Here is a 26,435-nt window from a genome sequence, read left to right as displayed (position 1 = left end):
GCCAGCCCAAGGGTATCAAACCCATTCAATGCCATCTTGCTTTCCGTTCTCTGCACAGCCCACACGCTTCTATAACTCGTCCTCCTCTCCATCGTCATCCCTGTTTCCCATCCTTGAGCCATTCACGTTCGCCTCCCGCCCACCAAACCGACTGGCTGCCCTTGCCTCGTGGATGCGGGCAATCGCCCGGTGCGTCTTTGCCAGTCTCTTATAATCGCCATTCCTCTCGTACTCCTCGGCGAGCTGCTTGTAACATTCCAGGGCGTGGACCCCGTATTCACGGTCTCGCCCGTGCTGCTGTCGCTGTTGCTGAGACGAGGGTGACAGGCCATCAATGCTTCTCCTCGCCCGAGCAAGTTCTTTAGCCTCGGACGTCTGCGAGTCTGCGTCCTTGCTGCCGGGCCGTTGATGGTTGGTACGTGCATGCCCGTTGTGGTTCGAGGTGGCGGTCGACGAGTTCCTCAAGTACTGTTCGTCTTCCGGATCGGTGCTCGTGAGCAGGTCGACCAACTCTTCGACGGTCCCCACCAATTCTTCGAGCGCAGTCCACAGAGCATCATCCGGCTGATTGGCAATGGTGGAGAACAATTCTAGCAGCTCTGCGATGAATACTTTGCGACTCACCGCCTCGTTTGCCGTCACCGGTTTGGCTTTCAGGATCGAGTTAAGCGCCCCGATGATTTCGGTCTCAATCAATTCAAGGTCTTCACTTAATGCCCATTCGCTCACGATCATGGTTTGGAGGACCTCCACCGCCACCTTGCGGAGGCCTTCGTGCATGCTCAGACAGAGACTGATGGTAGGTGCCACGAGGCTGGGCACATACTGCACTTGATAGCCTCCTAATCTGCGGATGTTGTATCGTCGCTGGTCATCGGCGGTCGCTTCCCACCCCAAACTCTCCCAGGCTTTGCGCAAGAGGTCGGCACCATATTGGCGCACGTCGCCAGCAATTTTCCACACGGCCCGGCGTTTCTGTTCGGGAAAGAGTTCGAGCGTCAAAGCAGGCGACGACACGAGCTTGAGGAGAGTATCGAGAAAGGTTTTCCACAGTTGCATGTGAAAGCTATCCGCATCCTCTGGTGTCGGGAGGTAAGAAGAGATGAGGAGCGAGGAGAGGTGGTTCAAGATCGTCAGAGCGGATGAGTGGTGGTAGATATGCAGGCTAAGCCACGAGGCAGGGAATGCGTCGTTTTTGAGGAGAGACCGAAGCACGCTGAGCGTCGAGATGATGTACTCAGTGAGATCCTGTCCCTGAAGTTTGAGATTCGACTGGAGCTTCGTTTTGGCGATTGTGGAGATGAGAGAGGAGAGCTCCACGAGCGCTTCGTCAAATTGATCATTCGCTTCGGACGGCTTGCTGACGAACGGGTAGGAATCTGCGAAAAGGAGGGACAAGGACCGCCGTCTCGCCGGCGGTCCATCCGCGATGGTGTTGTAAGCAGTGATGAGTTTCGGCATGAAGTCGTGCAGGTGAGAAGTCGGGAATCGGGTGAGCTCAGCAACGACCGAGCAGCACAATCGGACCTGGTCGTGCCAGTTGTCGGAGCGGTTGTTGGGGGTCCAGTACGGCGAAAGCCATCGGATACAGTGCTTAACAAGCGTCTTCCGGTCTTTCTCGTCCACCCAAACCTGGTCAAGCTTGGTGTAGTTCAGAATCAGAACGATTCTGTATAACAGCAATTTCCCCGTGGCCGAGTCACAAGCGTCAATGAAGTCAACGGCCACTTTGATCATTTCTTCTTTGCTGAAGGCTGGTAGCAGTTCGGGAAGCCAGTCGTGGAACTTCTGGACAAGGAGAGTTTTACTCCCAACGAGTGCCGGAGTCTCACTGCGCATCATCATCTGCAGCCCAAAGAGGATCGCCTGCATATCTTCCTTGAAACTCGAATGCTTCTCATCGTTGTCCCTGGGTTGCGATCCAAAGCGTCGTTGTTGATACGACACGATCAGAATTCTCATGAAATTTTTGCCAACTTTGAACAACGATCTCATATCACGGGCACTTTGAGGGTCCGATACACTCTGTAAAAGTCTGGTGAAGCTACGAATCAGGCACGACGCAGCGTAGGGGAAGCGAAAATGATTCTCGGTGTACTGTTCAATCAGAGGACCCAGGTTGAACCGTCGATCATGGACAATTCCGAGCACCCAAACAATATCGTTGAAGATAAGGTCTTCAAACTTGGACTCCCCCGACTTGTGGACCAGGACTCCGAACAGCGCGTCCAGCACCTCTCTGAGTTGCTTAACGATTTCGATTTCTGGCACAAACGTGAGTTTCTGGAGGATGTCCAACAATTGGACCGACGTCTGATGCTTCCAATTGATGAGGCTGACCAAGGTTCGATCCTGCGAATATTCGGTGCTGCAGAGAAGAGTGTATACTTCCAGGGAAGCGATCGTTGCCAAAGAACCTTCGTGGATGGTCTTGTAGTTGGCATTGTTCCAGGCTAGGGATAGATATGCACCGCGGCCGTGGTTGATGCTGGATGTGATCTTATCATAAGCGTGTAGGACGAGCGAGTGCTTGCCATCAGAAATGAAGGCTTGCTTATCCCACAGCGGCAACCAGGCCAGGGCAAACGGGAATTCTGGGGCATCCGCAATACTCAGAACCAAGTGACTTTCTGGTACCTTCTCGGTTGGCACTCGCAAACATAGCGTCTGATCCCACTTATGATCGAGTTCGACGGCATTGGTTCGAAAGGCAGTGACTCCGGCTCCGTTCGACGACGGGAATATACAATGCTCCACACGCCGTCCAGCATTGTCTCGCACTTCCATGGTCAGTTGTAGGTTCTGCAATGAATGTGCCTTTATCGGCGCCACGTTCACCTCAGGGTGGGACAAAAAGGACCCTTGGGCCAAGACTGCTTTGCCCAAAGTAAGATAGATGTCTGTCCGTGGTTTGGACGGCGCCTCTGAGAAGCCCATCTTTTGAGTTTTGGTGATCATGTGCATCGATGTGGGCGTGTTCTTAATCAGGGTGTCGGCCTCAGGCGCAGTGTAAGGAGTCAGATTGAAATTGACGCTGGAGATCGGTGTGCATAAAACAAGAGCCCTGCTAGGGCTGTCAAGGAGCTGCGCTGCCAGCGCGCTAGGCTCCCCCGGCTTCTCGTCGTCTCGCTGTGATGGAGACCATATGGTGACGCTTTCTTCTCGTGGCTGGCCATCCCTCATGATTTTGGCAATGTCCAAAACTCCCACTCCAATGGTCCGAGGGACAGGGGGACCTGAAGGCTTGTGCTGGCCATCTTCCTCTTCCTCAATGGTCGACGGAGTTGATGCTCGTTCCTGGAGTTGTGGGGTGGTTCTACCGTTTTGGCTGGGCTGAGGTCTTTCAGCATTCCGCCGCCTCCCAAACATCAGGCTGGATCTTCGCCTGTTCAGAGATAACTGCCGTTGACCCAGTATGGTTCCGTTTCTTGATGGCGGTCGTTCGATCACTCGTTTTTTGGCTTTTCGTGGAGGTTCTGAAACCACAACCTTGGCTACAAGGAATAACCGGTCATCGGCCCCAACGTCCCTAGTGCTGAGATCCGACAGGAGTGTCTTCATTTTGGAACTGGCGATGGAGCTGTACGTCTCTGAAAAGGGCTTGAGATTGCCATCTGCATCCTTGAGATACAGAGCCAGACTCAGTGTTGTCGCGTCCAGGTCGGAGCCGGCCACTGACGTGACCTCAAGGAGACAGTGATGGAGTGAAGTCGCCTTGGACTTTTCGGACGGCGTAGTATCCAGCACACTCATGACTGACTGTAATTTGGCCAGCTCGATGGCCGGGTCCTGCGAAGTCAAAAGTCGTCCTTGTCGAGCCGGATCCCGGACGATGACCTCGCCGCTCAGCATTTTGTTGCCTCGCACCAGGTCCCACACTGCGTCCCGGCGGACTTGGAGCCTCTCCTGAGTGGTGAGCACATCGTTCAATAGTTCCCGCCTGGCATAGTCGAGTCGGGTGGTGATATCCGACATCTGGTCCAGAAGATGGTACTCTCGCCGCAAAACCAGCTCGGGCAAATGCAGAATATACCATTCTCGCAAACACGAGGTGATTTCATCGACCAATGGCTCAGTGATTGACGTCGGAGATTCATCCCCGATTTTCAACATGGGCACCGGAGCTGGAGGCCTTGGCTGGCCTGGCTGGACGACCAAGTCGACATCAGGACCCAGTTGTTCTCGAATTTCGATGCAACACTTGGGGAAGATGCCAGAAAAGACCCGGGCGTCGGCGGCGGTCCTAATCCCAGGGCTCAATGCCGACAGCAAGGTGGGCGGCGCGACCAGATAGCCGCGACACCAAGATCCATCTTTACCTCCCTGCTCGATGACATACAATTGGTCTCCAATCTGAAGAGGGAGTTCGGACGGGGAAGACGTCGGCTGAAAGGGATAGATGGCAACCGCATACGACAGAGGTAGCGGCTGCCAGGGCATATTAGGTAAGAAAAGGACGAATAACTCTGTGAATCACAAAAGACAACGAGGTCGGACAGCAGCTGTTCGTCAAGAATGTCGGTCGGATCTCACAGTGGCCGGGGCTGAGGCCTCGCGACGATGATCGGTGGAGCGATTCTGGGGGGCCTGTGCACACTCTCCCTTTTCTCGCGGGAGATTCATGGGATGAGGGATAGATACCCTGTCGAGAGATGGAAGGATCCTTTCTTTGGCGTTCTCAACGTGTCTGTTGGTTGAGAGGGTAATGGGGTGATCAATTGTTCGACCGGACCTGTTTTTGTCTATTTTTTTTGCGACGCGTCTGGAAGAGTTTCCCGCTTGATCAAAGAAAGTCTCCGCTGTTTGAAGACGACGACGCCCGCAAACAGCTGCAAGTCTTGATCCCCGCTGCAGCTCCCGGCACTTACCGCCTAACGGTTTTTACCTCTAGCCGCCTAAATTTCCCCCCTCAGCGTACACGCTCTGGCTAGTGAGCCTAATTCAGCTAGGAGCTCGGTGTTTAAACCCCCCAAGCTTGGCTCGCGGTCCTTGCTGCAAGGCACCATCATCTACAAGAAAGTGATTTGCGACAATTTCAAACAAGCCACTACGCACGCCTCTACAAAGTCAGTTTCATCTCTCCGCAGTCAGCCTCCATAACCCCCGACTTCTTATCGAATCGGGCATCCTCAGCTCCAGCTCCTTTTGTCGCAGGTCCACGCAGAGGGGAGTGGCAAGATGGAGCCCATCGTCAATGTCCTGCTAGCCACCTTCCCCGGCCTGTCGCTTCCTCAGACGCTCTGTCTTCGCTTGCCAGCTTCCTCGACGACCGCAGATTTACTAGACGCTATATCAGAGCTGTTACCGTCTAATTTCCCAGACACCACGCGGCTGACCGTGACCTCAACCCCGAATAAATGTGTACTTCCTTCGTCTGCGATCACGGTTGGAGAATTGACCTCCTCTTCATCGTGCCGCCAGAATGTCTGCAGCAGCTCTCTACTCCCTCTCCGGCTGTCTGCGCCCCTGGTGGGCGGGAAAGGTGGGTTTGGCTCCCAGCTCAGAGCCGCTGGTGGCCGGATGTCAGCCCGCAAGAAAAAGCAGAATGCCGAGCTAGCGTCAGGGAGTGCTCGCAATCTTGACGGGAGAAGGCTGCGGACAATAAGAGAGGCCAAAAATCTTGCAGCATACTTGGCTACGAAGCCGGAAATGGAACGAAAAGAGAAGGAAGAACGACGCAAGAGATGGGAGCAGGTCATCGAACTCGCTGAACAAAGGGAAGCCGACATGCGAGCAGGTAAGGGTCCGGACGGGCGGCGCAAAGGACTCAGTGATGAGTGGATAGAGACCAAGGAGGAGGTGGGAGAGAATGTGCGAAATGCCGTGAAGATGGCTCTGTTGGCAAGTGCAGAGAAAGAAGACTCCAAGGGGTCCATGGCACAAGAAGGAGATAGCAGTGGCAGCGGTGGCTCTGGCGCTGCCAGTGACGAAGATAGCGACGAGGAAGATGTGATGGAGCTGGACCCAGACGACATGTCCCGGCTGAGATCAGAAGCTGAAGCTGGAGATGTCGACGCCATCTGGGTTTTGCAGAACCGACTCAAGATCCCCTCGCATCTCTTGCCAAAGCCCAAGCAACCAGTGCGGCGGTTTGTAGGGTTTGACGACGAAGATGACACTACGGACAGTGACGACGGCGACGACGACGAGAAAGAGGGAGACGTTGTCGAAGGAAAAGGCAAGCAGAAGGTTGCCAGCACTCTATAGATGGTGCGAACGGGCAATGTTTCATGTTCTCGGGGGTTTCTACGATGCTCCTGTTCGTGTGGCACATGTTCATCCTCCCCTTCGTTTTGCTCGGTCTGAATTGCTTCCCTAGAGCTAGAGAAGCATCACGGATTTGCCCAACCCAAAGCCACGGAGTTGCGCGACTGAGATGGAAGTGAATACACGCCTCGCCTACTCTTGACATTAGGGGTATGGGTAGATCAGTTTTAATGACAGATTCTTCTCACATTTCCGAGTGCCGTACAGTGTGGTGAGTTCTTGCTCATTGACTGAGGCAACGGAGGAGAAACAAACGCCCTAGCTTCGCTTTCCGTTGGGAAACTTCACTTATCTCCCGTCGATGACCTGGAAGAGAGAAAAAAGGAAAGAAGCCTCACTCAACTCTCTTGCCCCTGATCAGCTTTTCATCTGTCCCTATCCTCTCTATCACTCTTCGCCCCTCTATTTGAGCCTGTGACTGTCCCAGAGAATGGCACTGCCCATCTTCGCCTTGCTCACGCTGGGCTCGCTGGCTTTGCTTGCCGTCTACAAATTCCTGCTCTACCCGCTCCTGTTCCATCCTCTGCGGCACATTCCCTCGGCGCACTGGTCGATCCCCATCTTCGGAGATGCCTGGATCACCTACCAGCGGTACATGGAGAGGAACAACGCCGTGACCTATGCGGCTCATGTGAAGCACGGCTCCGTGGTCCGCATGGGCGCCAACGAATTGAGCGTCAACTGCGTGGACAACGGCATCAAGACCATCTACGCCGGCTCCTGGGAGAAGCATGCTTGGTATCCCCAGAGGTTTGGCTCCTATGGGTATGTTTAGAATCTCCCTTTCAATGGTTCTGGTCGGGGCTCGAAAAAGGAAAAACTGACAACCGGGGGGCTGGCCAGGGTCATGAACATGTTCTCGACCATCCACCACGGGCCTCATTCGCAGAAGAAACGCACCATGGCCAACGTCTACTCAAAGTCCTTCATCGCCGCCTCCCCACAAGTCGCCGCGAACTCGCATACCCTGTTCACCACTCGCTACCTCCCGCTGCTCCAGAAACTCTCCGAGACGGGCAAACCGGCCGATGTGCACGACATGAACAACGCCTTCGCCATGGACTTTATGTCGGCGTACCAGTTTGGCCTGGCCGCGGGGACCAACCTCACCCAGGACGTGGCGACCCGGAGACACATCCTCCACCAGTACCACTGTCGCCGGGACTACGAGTTCTTCTCGGCCGAGGCGCCGTGGCTCAAGCGCCTGACGCGGAGTCTGGGGCTGCAGGTGGTGCCATATTTCGTGGACGAGGCGAATGTGCTGCTCGAGGACTGGAACGCCAACATGTGTCGCAACGCCGAGAAATTCCTCCTCGCCCAGGAAAGAACATCCTCCACACCGTACCCCGGCGACGAGCCAGTCGTGTACAAGCAGTTCAAGACGGGCATCACGAAGCTGCGCGAAAAGGACCCCAACGCGGGTAAGGCGACGGGCGAGGTCATCCTGCCAACTACACGGCACGACGAACTGCACGATAGCAAGAACAACAACAGCAGCAGCGGCGACGACGACACTACGACCGCCGAAATCTACAGCGAAATGCTGGACCAGCTGGGCGCCGGGCACGAGACCTCGGCCATTGCCCTGACGTACCTGTACTGGGAACTGAGCAGGCATCCAGACCTGCAGAAGCAACTCCGCGACGAGGTGCTGACGCTCACGCCCCCGATCAAATGGCCGCTGCCCGCCGGGGCTGACCCGACGCAGGACTTCGCGCTTCCGGACCCGAAACAAATCGACGCCCTCCCGCTGCTGAACGCCATACTGATGGAGACGCTGCGTCTGCACGCGCCCATCCCGGGCATCGAGCCACGTATCTCCCCCCACGTGCCTGGCGGAAGCACGCTGGGCCCGTACGCCAACATCCCGGGCGGCGTGCGCGTCTCGGCGATGCCGTACGCTCTGCACCGTAACGCGGCCGTGTTCCCAGACCCGGAGACGTTCCTGCCCGCGCGCTGGCTGCCGTCGCACTCGTCCGAGGAGCAGCTGAGGGAGATGCACCGCTGGTTCTGGGCCTTTGGGTCCGGCGGCAGGATGTGCATCGGCAGCCACCTGGCGATCCAGGAGATCAAGTTGCTCGTCTCGGCCATCTACAGCAACTGGGTCACGGAAATCGTGGACGACCAAGGCATCGAGGAGGTCGATGCGTACACCACCAAGCCCAGGAGCAATCGGTTGATCCTACGCTTTTCGCACGTTTGACAGCTCATGACCCGGGGCCAAGCAAGAGACAAGCAGAGAGGAGTTCAGGAGAGATGAAGAGACAAGGCTGAATGTATGTGGTGCTGAACATCTCAGGGGGGGTTGGGCTGTCCCGGCAGCAGATGGTGTGATGTCCTGCCCTGATCGTTGCTGCCATCCTTCGAATACCCCAAGCTATGTTTACTTGTACATACAAACCCGAGAGGCTCACAAGCCAGGAGATGAACATTGGAGCAGACAGAATTCAGAGGACCAGAGCCAGGACATTGGAAACTTTCGTGTCCTCCTCGGTCCCCGTATTCTCCACCAACGCGTAATACACTCTCTATTTGCCCCTTGCTCAGAAGAAAGCAAGCAAGAAGCATATAAGCCTTGCCCAGTCGGGAACCGAGTTAGCATACCTGGGAAGTAAAACCCTTGTTGAGCCTCATATCGGCGAGTACCTTGCTTTCCCACTATATCTATCTGTCCCATTCAGATCAGCAGTATGTGTCATTCGTCCTGTCTGTCTTTAAAGACAGCAAGTAGAACGGCAGTCCAGACTTGTGCAAGCGGGCCTGTGATGTCTCGTGTCAGATGTTGATGCGAGCTAACGGAAGAGGTTGCATTGTGTAGGATATGCGGCGAGTGCTAGGCCTTGGGACCAAGACAAGGGTCGTGTTTTGGAGGCGGAAAATATCGTGGACGATGAGGTGCTCCTGTGTATATCTTGCGCTTCATTTGCTCACTACTCGTGTGCTGATGGGCCTTTAATAAAAAGGATACATCTCAGGAAATAGAGTAGTACCGAAGTAGTTCCTTAGAGCTCAATGAGAACTCATTCCTTGCCAGGTCACCCTGCTATGTCACTCTGAAGCAGATGACTGGAGGCCGCGGTCGTTGATACCGTGGATTCAAAGCGCACTTCGCTTCTGAGTGGACCGTGAGCGGGTAGTACGTTGAGTGGCCGGTTTTGGCTTTGATGGCTTCTGTGTTTTCAGCTCTTTTGTCCTCTGATAGCGACGGACCTGGCGTTGGGAGACCTTGCCTCCACGTGCGATTGATTCGTCGTCAATGACGTCCAACTCAGTCAAGACGTTCTTGCGCAGACCCCATTTCCCTAGTTGTCGCTTGTATTGCTGCGCCGTTGCAGCGAAGTCGTGTTTCTGTTGCATTTCAGCCATGACTTGATCCAGGGGCAGCCTCGCATAGAGTTCATATATGGTGAATTTGTGTTTCTCCCAGACCTGCGTGGGAATAGGACGGCTGTGGTTGGAACGAACCATGATGGTAGCACAGACAGGGTTTTCTGGTATACTTTCGATCACAACACGGTCACCAAACGCAGGTGTACCCTCTTCGAAACCGATATATCAACTTCAGACAGCAAGGATGAGGTCTATTCCTCACAATCTTATAAGATGTGTAAGGCCAGAGAAAGAGCATGATGGACAGCTCAAAGCGACGGACGACGTGGCAAACCTTGTCTGGAGCTCTGACATGTGTGGACTAGACCTTGTTGGGCATCAGGTTGGGTTCCAGCTGCCTGACGGAGCAAGCAATCAGGAATGCAGATTTCATCAGAGTACTCGGTAGACGTCTGTTTTCTCAGCAGGGGATGGTTTGCGGGCAAGGAACAAGGAAGCTAGATGCTGCACAGGAGCCGCTGGTCCTGTTCCTCCATCAGCTGACTGATTCTGCAAATACCCACTACACCTTGAAAGAGTTGCCCGCATGTGCATGCGCCTGGTTTCTAGGGGAAAACAGTGGTGTTGGTCAGGGGGCGACGACTCGGAATCCAGCTGGGACTGTGGTCGATACTGTAGGTCTGGCATTGGTCCCACGTATTGAAACTCCTCGAGGCTGCAGCGACCGGGCATCAACAGGCTGTATGCGGTCGGATACATTTGCTATTTCACAATGTGGTTAGGCACTAGTGACGGCTTTCCGGCTCCGGAAGGGCAACGGGATCGAGGCTGAAAGTGAGACGGCGAGAGAGATTGTTCTGCAATGGATGGCGCAGGCAGGATCTGAAATGGTGGAAGATGTTGTCTTGCAAGGCCTTGAGTGGCGGCTTCCCGGTTGACCTGGGCGCTGAGCTAGTGGGCACTGAACTCGGTACTCGTAGGTGCTAGCGGCTCGTTGGTTAGGCGCCCGAGCGTGTGTTAGGCTGCACTTCCCCGCTTCCTTAGGCCTCTAGAGCTCCGGGACCATATGCCTGTTGAATAATGGACCCCTCCTGGGTGCCTCCGAACTCTAGCTATATGTACATTGATACTTCTCCTATGGCAAACGTGGATTATCCAGATGCTACTTGTCCAACTCCACCTTCGACGTGTCCTGATTATCGTCAAATCGCCCAAGACCGACATGGGAAGTTGGCAAGGCGCTTTGTCAGACATGTGAAGCCCCCTGAGAATGAGAGCGAATCCTCGTCACATACTGTCCTAGATGTGGACGCACCATGCCCGGACCAAAGCGCAATGTTTTTCCGCTCCGACACTGAGAACCTCTGCGAAAACAACAAGGCGCCTGGTGGCGCTGCTCCTGCACCTGAAGAAGGCATCTCCGAGATTTTGTGGCGGGTGTTGCCGGGCCGAATAATGGACAAGTCGAACTCACGAGCCAGAATCGACAGTCCGTACTGTAGTTTTGTTGTTTTGTTGAGGCTATGTACCTCGTACATAGGCATGCACAAAAAGTCTCGTCCGTAGAAATTAGTCCGACCATCCACGTCATTGGCTGATATGAACGAGCCAGGGTCTCAGGGTCTGGGTCTCGGTTAGTCAAGTACTCGGTACTAGGTAGTAGATCGCCGGACTGTTGCTTGTCGAACGTACCGAGTTGTTGTTAGCAGGCTCGAGCCAGGGGACCTCGTTCCTCCAGACAAGCTGCTGCAGACGCACGGTCTACTCAGATAATATTCAATTTGTGAGGGCAAACACAGTTGAAACATCACATTTCTAGTTATGCAGCAACTTATCGCAATGCGGCTGACGAAGGCGGCTTCCGTGGGTTGAGGCTGAGGAATTCCATTGGTCCAAAATCCCTGGAATGGCGAATCCGCGACCTTCGATCTGGTTCTAAGACTTTCCCCGACCCGATTCGTCTTGCGTGCCTCAGATCCTGAACAATACAATTGTTTGCCTGCAATCTGACCCCATAAATCCCAGGCCTTTCACTTTTGGGTCACTTTTGCCTGTCTACATACCTAGCTGCACATTCACTCTCGATAAACACACACTGCATCTTTGTCGCCCGCAGAATCGGCAAACCTCCTTTCCCGGATCTCTCGCTGGCCCAGCAACCCAACGAATCTTTTTTAAAGCCACCGACAGCCCTCTCGCCCTTCTTGACTGTGAACTTCACGCGAACCCCGTCAGCCGCTGCTCTCACAATCCTGCTCGGGCAAGATGGTCAAGGAGACGAAATTCTATGATATACTTGGGGTAGGCTGCTGTCCCTGCCTCTCTTATGGCTTGACCCGCGCACTAACACCGTACCCAAGGTCGACCCTTCGGCCACAGAAGCCCAGCTGAAATCTGCCTACAAGAAGGGTGCCCTGAAACACCACCCAGGTAAGGCGACTTTTGAGCACTAATCGAAAAGGCAAGGTTGCTGAATCCGGAGTAGATAAGAATGCCCACAACCCCGATGCCGCAGAAAAATTCAAAGACCTCTCTAAGGCATATGAAGTCCTATCCGATCCTCAAAAACGAAGCCTCTACGATCAGTATGGTGAAGAAGGTCTAGAGCAAGGCGGAATGGGTGGTGGTGGTATGGCCGCCGAAGATCTCTTTGCACAGTTCTTTGGCGGCGGATCAGCCTTTGGCGGCATGTTTGGAGGTGGCATGCGCGATACTGGCCCAAAGAAAGCCCGCACCATCCACCATGTACACAAGGTATCCCTCGAGGACATCTACCGCGGAAAAGTCTCGAAACTCGCTCTCCAAAAGTCTGTCATCTGCCCGCAGTGTGAAGGCCGTGGAGGCAAAGAGGGGGCGGTGAAAACCTGCGCTGGTTGCAACGGCCAGGGTATGAAGACCATGATGCGACAAATGGGCCCCATGATTCAGCGGTTCCAGACCATCTGCCCGGATTGCCAGGGTGAGGGAGAGACCATCCGCGACCGTGACCGGTGTAAACGCTGCATGGGGAAGAAGACGGTTGTGGAACGAAAGGTTCTCCACGTCCATGTCGACCGTGGCGTGAAGAGCGGTCATAAGATCGAGTTCCGCGGTGAGGGTGACCAGATGCCGGGTGTCCTTGCCGGAGACGTTGTCTTTGAGATTGAACAGAAGCCTCATCCACGATTCCAGAGAAAGGATGACGATCTTTTCTATCACGCCGAAATCGATTTGTTGACTGCTTTGGCCGGTGGCCAGATCTACATCGAGCATCTCGACGAGCGATGGTTGACTGTCAACATCTACCCCGGCGAGCCTATCACACCTGGTACGTTGCCTACCCCCGTAGCCTGTTGTAGCCAATGCTGACAATCCCGACAGGAGCGATCAAGGTCATCAAAGGCCAAGGCATGCCGTCATTCCGCCACCACGATTTCGGAAACTTGTATATTCAGTTCGACGTCAAATTCCCAGACAAGTCACAACTCCAAAATCTGGAGCTTCTGGAACAAGTCCTCCCGCCCCGCATGCAACAGAAACTGCCACCGCCAGACGGCATGGTCGAAGATTTCGACTTGGAAGACGTCGATCCCCGCCAGCAAGCACGTGCTAACGGCGCCGCTGGCATGGACGATGACGATGAGGATGGCATTCCACCTGGAGCCGAGAGAGTACAGTGCGCTTCTCAGTGAGCGGAAGGAGGAAGCGCCCACAACTTGAGGGCGGATGTGACGACGCAGAAAAGAACTGCAGACGTAATGAGTTGACGTACGAAACAAGAACACGACGCCGGCATCAACGAATGTGGGGGCTTTTCCTTGCATTTGATCTTTTGAACACTGGGGCTTGGGGGTAACATTGCACGGCGTCAGAGGTTTGGGACAGGTCGCGGCTGCGATCGACACACTCCGGTGTTTGCGTTAGGGCATCAGGATATGGAGTCACAGCTCTCGTGATGTGCACACGAGGAGGTCTCTGTTCGGTCGAGCGCAAGGATAGGCCTGCTTATACGGCCTACTAGATGTCCTGGTCTCTAACCGTAGCACACACGTTTAGACAGCCTTGGCCATTATGCATGATAGAGTGGGGGCTTGGAGTCGCAGTTTTCGATGCTTCATTCACGGGTTGTGCTTAGTTGCTACGAATACAGTATGTTTTGTCGGGGTTGATCAGCAAGCTTTCAGTAGTGGAACGGGGTAGAAGCCAGTGCAGGGACGTGACACGATAAGGGCCCGTCAACAACACTAATAACTAACGACGGAGTCTGTATCGAGCGCAATGGGCACTGGGTGGCACGTGTCAAACACTGGACTGGTTTTTTAGCCTCTTCCATGTCCGTAGGGCAAAGACCATGACTCCAAATGGATTATCCATGTGTTATGGAGGCTCCGTAGTTCCCGTGCATATATCAAATCTCAATCCCAACAGCAGATCGGTTGGAAGTTCCGAGGAACGATGGACCGACCTAGTCTAAAGCCACACTTGCTGCCAGCCACAGCTGAAGTTGATGGGAATGGCGGTAATTAAGGCCGACCATAATCTCGTCGATACGAGGGAGGGAAGAGATGTCGGAGGTTGCGACTCCCAGACGCCGACTCGTCAGAAAGGGGAAATCATGTCAAGCACGGAACGAGGCCGGGTGAAGCACTCAGTAGTCAAGAAGTTCAACGTCCGGTAGCACGACGGTTGCCCAGACAGGGAAGAGGAGAAGAGGACGAGGCTGAATTTGTCCGCTTGAGTGTGCAGGTGATTTGGTAGCTTGAGCTTGAGGCTTGAGCTTGAGTCTGAATCCGAAGGCCTGAGGCTAATAAATGGTACAGTACTCGGTACCTCGTATATCGTCGCCAACAACGCCTGATTGTCGGAATGGGAAATGAAAAAGCTTGGCATCTGCATTGGGCGCAAAAAGCGGTCAACAGATAGAGCACGGAGAACGCAGTCACATGCATTGGACGTCCCATTATCGACCACGATTCTCGCTCCCACTCACCCTGTCCAATTCTCCCTCGTGCTGCACCTACACCGGCACCTCCTACCTTCCATGAACCTGTCGATCTCGTCTTAGCCCCTCCCCGGTCACCTGCTTCATGAACCACACCTGACAGCTTGCAGGCTGGCGTGATGAACGGGGCACAACGCCCTTTCAATCAAAGAGTTGAAATAAAAAAACAACAAGAGACCATAAATGGCGAGCTGTGAATGCTGATAACTTCACCCTCAACTGCCAGAGTCGATGGGATCATTATGGCGTCAATCGCGTCAGCACTTAGCCAACGCCACCAGAGCATTCTGCTCACCATGATTGGTTCCGACACCAAAAACCTTTCCTTGATGATGGCAAACCAGGTCCACAATTTTACAGGGCGGAAGACCCACGGCCCCTGACATGCAAGAGCGGGACCACGTTGATCGACGAAACAATGTCAACCATTGCAACCAGAAGACGTCGAGCACGCCATTTTGCTCCTGTAAGAAGAGTCGATGGCTTTTTCGGGTCAGAGACATCAAGGAATTGACCAGCCTTTTGCGTACAGCTATGTGAGGCGACTTGTGATAAGTTAGGTTGCCACTAACTGCCCACCAGCGCTGAAGATACGAGGACATCGGGGAGCATGGCAAGAGGCCCATCAACCCATCGACCCGCAACGGGGGTCGACAGCGGCGATGAGGGCATCATCAGATCGTCATCATCATGGTCCTCCTCATCATCGTCATAATCACTGGCAATCCATTGTCGCCGCTATCACATTTTTCTATGGGCGATGGCGATGGCGGTACCAGAGCGACGCCTCGAGCTTCATGTCGGACAAGGCGTACCATCCGCGAGTTCCTTCTGTTTCTTCTGCTGGCATCTGAGTGTTGCAGGGAGCCTTGGCTGTACAACATCCCTCCCATTATGGCGGCCGAGGAAATGGTTCGTGTGCTTTGAGCAGCAGCAAGTCGCCGTTTGCTCGCCATCCTGGCGAACTCTCGCGTCAACACCTGTCCATCGTCGTCATCCGTGCTTCCAACGGGACAGTTCCACGGGCTTAGTGCTGGGTGTGTGAGCATGAGCTGCAAGATGTCGCCTTGGGGTCTCCATCACGCCTTCGATTGCACCATCACCTCTAACCCCGTCTATTTCATCACTTCTCCAATGGGACGAATGGAAAAATTTCTGCGGCCCTTCTTCAGGGAACGCCATGCTGAGGTTCTTTTCTAGATCCCTCCGCAAACACCCTTCGTGCCCGCTTCTTCTAAAGCCCGCCCGTGTCGAGATCTCTCTCGCTTGTTCAATCAAGCACTGACACCCACATGGTGCCTCGCTTGCCGCTGCCTCAGAGGAAGGCTGCTTGAGGCGGCGGAGATCCATCCTCTTGACACCTGGCACACTCGCCTCTACTGTACACCCTCTTCGTTATATTTATACTTGACGCCGTCTTCGCCTTAGAAGTTTCTTTTGTGTAAACTCACCGGGTACCCTTTTCCCTTTGGTCGTGGAGGACTCTGGCGACGCTGGCCCTCGTCCTCGACAAAGGACATTTACGATTCTTCTCTCCTTGTCCATACCACATCTACATATAAGCTCACGGTACGAAATCGACGGGGTCGACCGTTTGGACGACCCAGCTCCATCACCACCTCCGCCCCCGGGCAATCGAGCGATTCCTAGCTACGCAAATAGCCCGAACCACGCTGCAAGCCACAAGCTCACCCTAACTGCTAGTCTTTCCATGCAAATCCTATCCGCTCCCGCAGCCCACCACGCCATAGGACTTGGCACATCCAGCCACTCAGCGGTCAGGCAGCCGCAAGTCCATACCAGATCCATATCTTCTCAGAACTAGTCGCGTCAGGGCAATCTTCCCACCCCAGCGTGCCCAGGATATTCAAACTCTGCAAGTCCGCTCCGAGGGCCCCTCTTCTTTATATACCCTCTTCTCAACCCTTCAACACACGTCGACCCTTGGACACCCCCCGTCCTTTCTTCGGTTCAACCAGCCGGAAGCACGTTCTTTCAGATCTCTGCTTTAGACCTGTCAGGCGTGACAATGGCGTCCAAGTCTTCCAAGATCGGCCACGGCCTGGCCAAGGTCCTCGCCATCAACCTCGACGAGCGTCAGGCACAGAAAGACGCAGTCACCAGGGGCGAGTCCACATATTCCGTCAGTACTGCTGACTCTTACATCGAGGAAGAGCCAAGAACTATCGACTGGATCAGAGAAATCGTTCCCTCTGGCGGTGACATGCTGTACTATTTCCGCAGTCTGTTCCCCTTCACCCATTGGATTCTCCGCTACAATGTCCAATGGTTGATCGGCGACTTGGTTGCTGGCATCACAGTCGGCGCCGTCGTCGTGCCGCAGGGCATGGCCTACGCCAAACTCGCCGAGCTCCCGGTCGAATATGGTCTTTATTCCTCCTTTATGGGGGTCTTGATCTATTGGTTTTTTGCCACCTCCAAAGATATCACCATAGGCCCGGTGGCGGTCATGTCCACCATCACCGGCAATGTCGTCAACAAGGTCACGGCAGCACACCCAGATATCCCCGGCCACGTTGTTGCTTCGGCTTTGGCCATCATTGCGGGCGCCATCATCTGCTTCATTGGGCTTGTCCGGTGCGGCTGGATCGTGGATTTCATCCCATTGACCGCCATCTCGGCCTTCATCACCGGTTCTGCCCTCAACATTGCGTGCGGTCAAGTGCCCACCCTGATGGGCATCAAGGTCAAAGGCTTCAATACTCGCGCCTCCACCTATTTGGTGATCATCAACACTCTCAAGTATCTCGGCCACACCAAACTCGACGCCGCCATCGGGTTAACGGCATTGTTCCTCCTCTACCTCATCCGATTCACCCTGAACCGTTGTGCAAAGAAGTACCCCAACCGGGCGAAGCTGTTCTTTTTCCTCAACACGCTGCGGACCGCGTTTGTGCTGTGCCTGTACATTCTAGTCAGTTATCTCGTCAACCGACACCACCGGAAGAAGCCCAAATTTGGCGTCCTGGGCCACGTGCCCCGTGGATTCAAACACGCGGCGGTGCCGACCATTGACACGACCATCATCAGCTATTTCGCCGACCAACTTCCCGCGTCTGTCATTGTCATGCTCATTGAACATATCGCCATCTCCAAATCTTTTGGTCGGATCAACAACTACACCATCAATCCCTCGCAGGAATTGGTTGCCATTGGCGTCACAAACCTGCTTGGTCCTTTCCTGGGGGCATATCCCGCGACGGGTTCGTTCTCTCGGACTGCCATCAAGTCAAAGGCCGGTGTGCGCACGCCTTTCGCCGGTGTCATTACTGCCATTGTGGTGCTCTTGGCCATCTACGCTCTCCCGGCCATGTTCTTTTACATCCCCAATGCTGGACTTTCCGCCGTCATCATCCATGCTGTCGGTGATTTGATCACCCCTCCCAACACTGTCTACCAGTTCTGGCGCGTCTCACCGCTGGAAGTGCTCATCTTCTTCGCGGGTGTGCTGGTGACCGTCTTCTCGTCCATCGAGAACGGTATCTATACCACCATCTGTGTCAGCGCCGCCGTCCTGCTCTTCCGTGTGGTCAAAGCACGGGGTCACTTTGTCGGAAAGGTCAAGATCCATTCGGTCATTGGTGACCATTTGCTTGAAGACAAATTCCATGACAAACCTCGCGTGCCCGAAGACGATGAGGCCACGCGAAATATCTTCCTTCCCTTGGACCACAACGACGGCTCGAATCCGTCCATCCATGTCGAGTCCCCGTACCCGGGAATTTTCATCTATCGATTTAGCGAGGGCTTCAATTACCCCAACGCGAACCACTACACCGACTATCTTGTCCGGTATATCTTTGAGCATACGCGCAGGACTAATCCGGACTCGTGGCCACGCCCGGGTGATCGCCCGTGGAACAACCCTGGCCCGCGACGGGGCAAGTCAGAGCCGGACCGATCTCACCTGCCGACCTTGAAAGCTGTCATCCTGGACTTCTCGTCGGTCAACAACGTCGACGTCACCAGTGTTCAGAATCTGATCGATGTCCGCAACCAGCTTGACCGCTATGCGAGCCCCGAAGCTGTTCAATGGCATATAGCCTGCATCAACAACCGATGGACAAAGCGAGCTCTTGCTTCTGCCGGCTTCGGCTTCCCTACGGTGCCCACGGAAGAGCAGCACCGCTGGAAACCCATCTTTAGCGTGGCCGAAATTGGCGGTGCGTCATCCGCTGCCGCGGCTGCCGAAAACGAGGCCAATCGACGGATGTCTCGTCTTCCCCATGATGAAGAGCAGGGCGGCTCTCGACCCAACAGCAGCGGAGTCTCCAAGACCGACGACATTACGCGGGCGCAGTACAAGGACGACTCGACGACAAGTTCCAGCCAGGATCATGACTTGTCGAAGCAGATTAGTAACAGCAAGGCATATACCCGAACGTCGACCAAGCGCGTCGCCGTGGTCCACAGCTTGAACAGGCCGTTCTTCCACATTGACTTGACGAGCGCGTTGCAGTCGGCAATTGCCAACGTGGAACACCAAGACCAACTGAGAGCAGCCGAGGCTGAACAGGTTGATGAGCTTCCGGGCAAGATTTAGGGCTGATGAGAGATTTTGGAAGCTCACAACTACTATGATACCCCAAACTGCATGATCCGTTTGACCGGAGAGACCTTGCTGGAATGAGCGAGTTACCGTGGGCAAACCGCCCTCTACCCACATACAGAGTCACAGTGGCCTGTACCGCGCTCTGGAGAAGCACGCCAGCACTGACTGGCCTGTGAACTGTTTTTACACCGGTCTCGGCACTCAAGTCGACATGGCTGGCTGGTCTCGTACTCTGAATGAGGGATGAGGGATGATGGACAGACAGGAGGATAGAAGAACAAACAGCGTGGGGGAAGTCATTACTTCACGATACATAATGAGCCATCTATTTACTGTTTGTTTGTTTGTCTGCATGTGTCTTTTGCCTTCCCGGATATTTTTGACCTACTGTATGTAACTCAGGAACTACCCTTGTTTTGTCTTTTTGATGGCCTTTTCATGACGACTCTTGTGACGAAAGGAATGGACGGAAACATACATATATACATAGTTACAACTATATATATACACAATATCTTATCCCCAACTGTAATACTTTATGCCTTATTGTTTTTGTTCAGGAAAGGGAGCGAGGCCGCTTTAATCCAGTACGTGGCAGAGTATCGAGGAGGCCGGCCGAGTTACTCGATATTACATCATATCTCTGGTCCAGCTTGTGGCTCGCTCGTCAAGCAGCCATCGATTATTACCCTTTTGAAATACATCATTTTGTCAAACACCGTCCTACCGCTCACGTCCAGCAACCGTCCCACAATGACATGTCCAGCGTCGCTCGCAGCATGAATGCTGTAGGTTTCTTGCGATCAAACAACGGTCAGCTCGACCTTGCATCTCTACGCCCGGTGATGTCCCAGGCGTCTGGTACAGTCGAACTGGAAATCTTGACGCCTGCAATGATTCCAAACCTGATTCTTGTAACGTCCCGGAGACGAACTATGGACAGCCTGATTCGAAAGCAAGTCGCTACGCTTAGATTGATGCTATGTATGTGCATATTCACAGGACTGATGGCGACCATGTCAGCTCAATCTCGAGTTTCATTTGACCCGTGAGGAACTCTCATTCCGCATCAACAAACATCCAGGACAGGCTGAGCTTTCCACATACATATGGTCGAGCTCGTCTGTCTGTCTATCATAAGCGATGGACCGTTCGTCGATTCCTCCCTTTCCAACCGTCGAGCTCCGCAAGATCACGAGCCGGCCATGGATGAGGCTCTTTTCCCGTCTCCTTCACCGGTGGTGCTGCCCCAAACCGCCACTTCCACAAGTCGGCGTATTCGGCATCCAATCGACCTTCGATCATGTCGGCCACGTACTTGCCGATGATGGGCATGAATTTGAATCCATGACCGGATCCGGCGGTGGCAATGAACAGATTGGCGTTGGTGGGCGACGGACAGATGCGGAAGTTGATGTCCTTCGTGTCTCCGTCCCAGCACATCCGGGTCGACACCCATTCGCGATCAGCCAGCTCGGGAATCTGGTCCCGCACAAACTCGCGCATCTCGGCCTCGATCTGCCGCGGCACGCCGTCCTCCGGGAAGTCTTCGTGGGAGTGACCCAGGGATGCGCCGGGGATCCTCGAGTTGCCGTAGTTGGTGATGAAGCGGCAGCTGCAGAGCTTCAGCAGATTGTTTTCGTCGGGGGGGAACAAAATTCCTGTGACGAATGTCAGTCAGTCTGGAGGGGGGAAGGGGGGCCGCCCCCAAATGTCTCGGAATAGTTTCGTACCTTGTTCGAAGTCATCGACGATGGGCAAGCTCCTGTACTTGTCCGCTTCTTGCGGCGTGAGTTGAATGACGCCCACGCAATGCGATCGTGCCACGATTTCGTCCTTGGCCTCGATCAGTGCTGCAGTGTTGGCACCCGTACACAGCACGACAATGTCCGCCAGATGTGTTTCGCCATTCTTCGTCCGGGCGCCCACGCACGCGCCGCCATCGTCGTACAGCAATTGTTGCACCCATCCTCGGTCGCCAGAGACGTACTCGACGCCATTTGCCTGAGTCGCATTGGCCAGTCGAAGGAGTGCTTCCCCTGAGGGAACCTAGCAAGAGTCAGTCGGTCGGTCGGAAACAACATTTTCGACGAGGAGGATGGGCGGGATTGTGTCGAACCCATCCTGCTTCTGGACTCCACAAATTCGTCCAGCCGTGGAAATCACCGGTAAACTGTGGCCACCTTTGCTTGATCTCGCCCACGTCCATGTATCGAACCCCGTCCAGGCCGGCTTGTTGGCTCGACTCATATGCGGCCTGCAGAAAGCCTTGCGTCATCCCATGTGCGCCCATGAGCCAGCCGGTATGGCGAAACATGCCCGACAACAGGTGATTTAGGTTGTTGTTGTTGTTGTTGTTGCTGTTGTTCCTCCACACCGCCATGGCTTCCAGGCCCAGCTTGGTGTACAGCGGGTTGGGATAGTCATAGCGAATGATCTTGTTCAGGTCTGTGGCGGCGGCATCTTTGGACGGGGCGGCAAACCGATCCAGGACTTTCACGCGCGTGTAGCCTCGCATGGACAAGTGGTACGCGGTGGACGTCCCAAAGGCCCCGCCGCCGACCACAAGCACAGCTGGTGGTGGAACTGCCATCTCAGGGTTTCGCCAAAGTTGAATTTGGGGGGATTCGGCGTGCCTTGCCAGCTTTATTACGAGCCTGGTACATGATCCAATAATATAATATGGGTTCGGCACGCGAATTACGTCGTGCTAAATATATACATACATATATTTGATCGGAGGCCTTCCCAAACTCCGGATTCCGACGGGCACGCCCTGCGATGCCATGAGATGACGACCACTTGCAGGAATCTCTCGGGACTTGAGGAGACTTTGAAGATGGAGCCGTGCTTGATGTGAGGAACTCATTTCGCATACATATGTATACAGTAAAAACAATCGCTTCTTGTCCTCTATTGACAGTCACATCTACAGACAGTACATATAATCATAATAATATAAATTTTGTCCCTCGTCCCTTGCTGGTTCAAATCACATGTATCTCACTCACTCACATGGTGCTTTGATTGTAGCCAGGATAGAAAAAATCCTGTTCCGGGAACTGCGTGAGCAGGTCATTGATCGACAGCTCGGCAAGTTCAGCCATCTGCGTGCCAGGCACGGCGAGATCGTCGGCAAAGCGGTCCGCGACAACAGCAGGTGCTGCTGCTGCTGCTGCCGCTGCCGCTGCCGCCGCCGCCGCGTGGTTTTCAGTCAGAGGATGCATATACTGCGTTCTCACACGGAGCCTCGTGTCCACTGGATGCTCGCTTTGTGGAGTATCTCGAGTCTGGGCCACCACGCCGCCTTGGGTGTTCTGTCCAGGCAGCGGAGCCAGAATGTCCCAGAGGATCATGGGTGGAAAAGAAATGGATCTCGATGACTCAGTACTTTCGTGGGCTTTCTCGTCGCTGATCGTTTGCAGGGCGCGAAGGAGTTCGACCTGACGCCGAGTTCAGCCGCTGCGCGTCCACAACAGGCGATGTCGACTCACCTACCTTGGTAGCCAGATGCGGCCATGAGACCGACAAGCGAGATAGCACTGCCTGGAACGTCTTAAAATTGTCGGTCGCCGTAGACCTTGTTTTGGCGTCACCAGTAAACTGGAACAACCAGGCCACCGTAGCGGTGGATGCAACAACATCGCCAATGAGTGGACTCTGGGTCTCGAAGCCAAGCTCGTCGCACATCTGCAGCAAACGTGCAACCCACGCAGAGTGAAGCAAAGCGGTGTCGACTGTCTGCTGTAAAAAGAAGCGTGATCGTGCTGCGCCACCTGTACCGTCTCGCAACGCACTCAGATGAATGAATGGGTGGTTCAGTATGGCGGGAATTGCGTGGGAGAACAATTGCATCGCAAGCCAAGGATGCCAGTACTGTCGGTGGGTGGAGAGCTCCTCTCTGGTGCGGGAACCAAAATTGGTGTGGCGGAGCAGATGTTTCGTACAGAGCTGAGTGTCGCGTTCGTATAGTGCAACCTGGAGCCTTGTATACGTCGACTCGGATGTCCAAGACTCTTCTACCTTCCCGTTCCGGAGCTCTTGCAAATGGACGAGAAGTTTGCCCCAGACTCCGGCCAGATCGAGGTAGTAGTAGTTGATGCCCAGATCTCTGACAGGATTACTGTCGTCCAGAAAATCAGGAGAATGGGTGCCATTGCCGGTTGAAGCGATAGTTGGTGGCAGGCACGCGCTTGGAGGTCGTCTGGGACTATTCGTGTCGGAGAGCTGGACAGCGTTGCTGCTGAAGGTGCGTTCAAGAAGATAGATGCTCCAAAAGCAGCGCGAGAGGTCTTCCTCCAGCAAATGGTCAAGGTCACCTATAGTCTGCTTGCGAAGGAGAAACAGCCGTCCTGCAGAGCCAATGATCATCCAAGCTTTGTTCAATTTGCCCGCTGAATGCTGGTCAGTGACCATTCCGTGTTCAGTGTCGACCATGTACGTACAGAGGATGTTTCTCATTGCTAACAGGCAGGTCGCTTGCAGCACTTCCGTCCTCGCTATTCCATCCGCAGCAAGCTTGGTGCTGGACTCACTGGCAGAACGGGTATAGAAGGACACTGCTTGCGCTTCATTGTTGCGGTAGAAAGGATGCGTTTCAAAATGCAGGACGACCGCCATGAAACTCCATAGCAGATAACGAGGACTGGCAGACAAGTGGTCGAGGAGCTTTTCTGAATCGAACAACGGTAGTGGTTGAGCATGGATCTTCTCGACGTAAACGTTCACGAAATGTTCAAGCACATGACTAGGCGGCTCTGGACTCGGAGGACTTAGCATAGTCCAGCCAGGATGATCGTGACCGACCTCGATGGTGAGAACATGTGGCCATGCTCCATGGATTGGTCTTCACAGGGACTGCTTTCTTCGTGACTTGCAGCCGAAGAACCAATGCCAGGGCTTATCTGGACCGATCTCCGCGGTGGAGACTTATCCGACAGCGTCCTGCTTGCGTTATTAGTGGGACAAGCCCTCGTGTACGGGAAACGCTCGTACTGGATGATCTTGTACAGGTCTCCTATCTGCTCTTCTAAGCGATGGACCCTATCCTTGGAAGATTTCCTGGGATACGGTTATCATTGGCACGAAACCGGGGAGCGAGATTTCAACGTACCTGCTGCCGATGACACTCCTAGGTGCTTCCCTCGGAAGGTACAAGCACTGCTGCTCAGACTGCAGGCAATGCGAGCAGACCGGCCGCTCCCCATTGCACTTGATCTTCTTCCGCCTAGCATGCTCAGTGGTCGTTCCAGCGGGAATAGAAGGAAACTGACCGGCATAGTTCACAAGCCTGGCGATCTTTGGGTGTCCGTGTACTCGGCCCAGCCTGCATTGGAAGAGTGGTCGCTCCGACAACGTTGTCGGTGCCGGAAGGTGATGGATGGCAAAGAAGGAGACGGAGAAGTCTTTGATTTCCGAACGGAATTTGGCGGAATTCCGGTGCCACACGTGACAATTGTTCTCTCACGTGGGCAACTCGTCGCTTGCCAACTCGGGCAATAGAATTACTTCATTTGTCCACGATACGTACACCTGGACTATGCTGGGCCACAGACGGCCCTGGAGTTCAGCATACATCTATTGTCTTGCATCCACGTGTCTGGTTGATCAAAGTCTCGCTCGCTCCTCAGATCGAAGCTCTCGCCGTGCCGGACCTGCCCGACTTCCATCTCCTTTGAAGCCACTTTCATGCTGGTACTCAGTCCGAAACCGCCATTTCTGCGCCAGCTCCGGTGGCAGTTGTTTCTTCATGGCCTTCACTATATACTGTCCAAGAACAGGTAGGAACTTGAATGCGCTGTTTTGGGTCAGCCGCCGTGTCAGTCTCATACGGAGGGAAGGGGAAACGACTCACTGTCCACTGCCTCCCGTTGCAACGAAGACGTTGGGATAGTCCGGATGCAGATCCATAATGAAATCCCCGGTTGGCGTGTCTGTGTACCAACACATGGCCAGCTTTTCGAATGGTCGGTCTGCCAATTCAGGCAGAATCTCCCTCAACCCTTGTCGCAATCGCTCTTCACCATCCTTGGGCACGAAATTTGGCCTGCTTCTCTGCGGACGAGTAAGGGGCGCAGAGTCATTGACGTGATCACCACTGACCTCTTCGGCATTGGGCTTTCTGGTGTATCCCCAGCCGTGGACAGCCATTTTGAGTGTCCTTGTCTCTTCATGTGGAGGGAAGTTGAACCATCCAGTGGAGAAGCTAGTATATATGGGCAAATCCTTGAGCGCGTGTATCTCCTCGTCGCTGAGGTGCACATAACCGACAACTTGTGCCGTTGAAAGCGTCGAGTTGTACATTGGCACCAAAGATGCAGTCCACGCTCCAGCAGCGAGTATGAAGAAATCGCCATTGACGGTCGTGTTGGCCCAGGAACGAATGCTGCGAATCCGTCCCTTCGGATCAGCGTTGAACCCTCTCACAGTCCCAGCCGCGCCGCAGATGAAGGAGACGCCGGCTTCAATGCAGTCATCACGGAGCTGCGTCACCGCCTTGCTGGCGTCCGCCCACCCTGCCTGACGATTTTGATAACCCGTGAAGTTGTCGGCAAGGTCGCCACTCAAGGTGGGATTGAGCTTTTTGGCCTTCGCTGCAGTTTCGAGCGCCTCGATCGGCAACTGTTCTCGAGTCAAGGCGGTCTTGACATCGTTCAGCCACGCTCCTCCCGACTTGGTCTTGTCCATAGCCAGGATGTAGGTTGCTGGATGGAAGATGCCTTTATATCGAGGGTCCCGCGACCATTTCAGATACGCTTCGTGGGCAATCCTCACGTAGTCACTGTCCGCATAATCGAAGCGGACGACGCGAGAGATGTCGCAACTTGATCCATCGGGCACCTGTTTATGGTCAGTATATACACTAGATGCCGGTATAGTGCTCACTTACAGGAGGAGTATGGCGGTCCAGAACAACTATGTGTTCGTGTCCTTCTCTCGCCAGTTGCAGAGCCGTCGTCAAGCCGAAAACACCAGCGCCGATGATGACGATCTGACCGGATGGCTTCATGGTTGAAGATGCCTTTGCTGATTTCGTCTACAATGTCCGACCGTCATTGTAAGCTTTGGTGGTCTTTGTAGTACCAAAAAGTACGGAATGAAAACGTATTCCGGAATCCGGTGCGATTCCACTTCCACACGGCGTAGGGTTGCAGCTCCGTTGATCGGCATTACAGTACGTGGCCTCACCTGGGGCGAATAGAGGCTGGTCGTGTGACTTATGCCTCGACCATATGACAGTTCGGTCACATTGTGAACACGTAGTTATCAGATATGCAGGACATC

General features: G+C 54.2%; 8 protein-coding genes across 8 annotated transcripts; 4 read left to right on the top strand and 4 right to left on the bottom strand.

The window, feature by feature from the left end:
* Positions 1-69: 69 nt before the first annotated feature.
* Positions 70-4,440, bottom strand: AYL99_11132 (hypothetical protein; the record flags this gene model as incomplete). Its single annotated transcript, XM_018842638.1, has 1 exon — positions 70-4,440. One exon carries the CDS (start codon positions 4,438-4,440, stop codon positions 70-72), a length of 4,371 nt encoding a protein of 1,456 aa, XP_018688051.1.
* Positions 4,441-5,178: 738 nt separating this feature from the next.
* AYL99_11131 (hypothetical protein) lies at positions 5,179-6,207 on the top strand (the record flags this gene model as incomplete). Its single annotated transcript, XM_018842637.1, has 1 exon — positions 5,179-6,207. One exon carries the CDS (start codon positions 5,179-5,181, stop codon positions 6,205-6,207), a length of 1,029 nt encoding a protein of 342 aa, XP_018688050.1.
* Positions 6,208-6,697: 490 nt separating this feature from the next.
* On the top strand, positions 6,698-8,470 carry AYL99_11130 (hypothetical protein; the record flags this gene model as incomplete). Its single annotated transcript, XM_018842636.1, has 2 exons — positions 6,698-7,032; positions 7,111-8,470. The coding sequence occupies 2 exons, from the start codon at positions 6,698-6,700 to the stop codon at positions 8,468-8,470; spliced, it is 1,695 nt and encodes a 564-aa protein (XP_018688049.1).
* Positions 8,471-9,363: 893 nt separating this feature from the next.
* Positions 9,364-9,735, bottom strand: AYL99_11129 (hypothetical protein; the record flags this gene model as incomplete). The annotated part of the gene is made up of 1 exon (XM_018842635.1): positions 9,364-9,735. The coding sequence occupies one exon, from the start codon at positions 9,733-9,735 to the stop codon at positions 9,364-9,366; it is 372 nt and encodes a 123-aa protein (XP_018688048.1).
* A 2,127-nt stretch (positions 9,736-11,862) lies between these two features.
* AYL99_11128 (chaperone DnaJ) lies at positions 11,863-13,268 on the top strand (the record flags this gene model as incomplete). Its single annotated transcript, XM_018842634.1, has 4 exons — positions 11,863-11,898; positions 11,958-12,027; positions 12,083-12,904; positions 12,958-13,268. The coding sequence occupies 4 exons, from the start codon at positions 11,863-11,865 to the stop codon at positions 13,266-13,268; spliced, it is 1,239 nt and encodes a 412-aa protein (XP_018688047.1).
* A 3,339-nt stretch (positions 13,269-16,607) lies between these two features.
* Positions 16,608-19,142, top strand: AYL99_11127 (hypothetical protein; the record flags this gene model as incomplete). Its single annotated transcript, XM_018842633.1, has 1 exon — positions 16,608-19,142. One exon carries the CDS (start codon positions 16,608-16,610, stop codon positions 19,140-19,142), a length of 2,535 nt encoding a protein of 844 aa, XP_018688046.1.
* Positions 19,143-20,285: 1,143 nt separating this feature from the next.
* AYL99_11126 (sarcosine oxidase) lies at positions 20,286-21,744 on the bottom strand (the record flags this gene model as incomplete). The annotated part of the gene is made up of 3 exons (XM_018842632.1): positions 20,286-20,812; positions 20,885-21,200; positions 21,271-21,744. 3 exons carry the CDS (start codon positions 21,742-21,744, stop codon positions 20,286-20,288), a joined length of 1,317 nt encoding a protein of 438 aa, XP_018688045.1.
* A 418-nt stretch (positions 21,745-22,162) lies between these two features.
* AYL99_11125 (hypothetical protein) lies at positions 22,163-26,160 on the bottom strand (the record flags this gene model as incomplete). Its single annotated transcript, XM_018842631.1, has 6 exons — positions 22,163-22,594; positions 22,650-23,545; positions 23,597-23,908; positions 24,806-24,948; positions 25,006-25,991; positions 26,041-26,160. 6 exons carry the CDS (start codon positions 26,158-26,160, stop codon positions 22,163-22,165), a joined length of 2,889 nt encoding a protein of 962 aa, XP_018688044.1.
* Positions 26,161-26,435: the final 275 nt, after the last annotated feature.

Source organism: Fonsecaea erecta, assembly GCF_001651985.1.
Source record: "Fonsecaea erecta strain CBS 125763 chromosome Unknown Scaff13, whole genome shotgun sequence".
Taxonomy (NCBI): domain Eukaryota; kingdom Fungi; phylum Ascomycota; class Eurotiomycetes; order Chaetothyriales; family Herpotrichiellaceae; genus Fonsecaea; species Fonsecaea erecta.
This window is presented reverse-complemented; position numbering and strand designations above follow the sequence as displayed.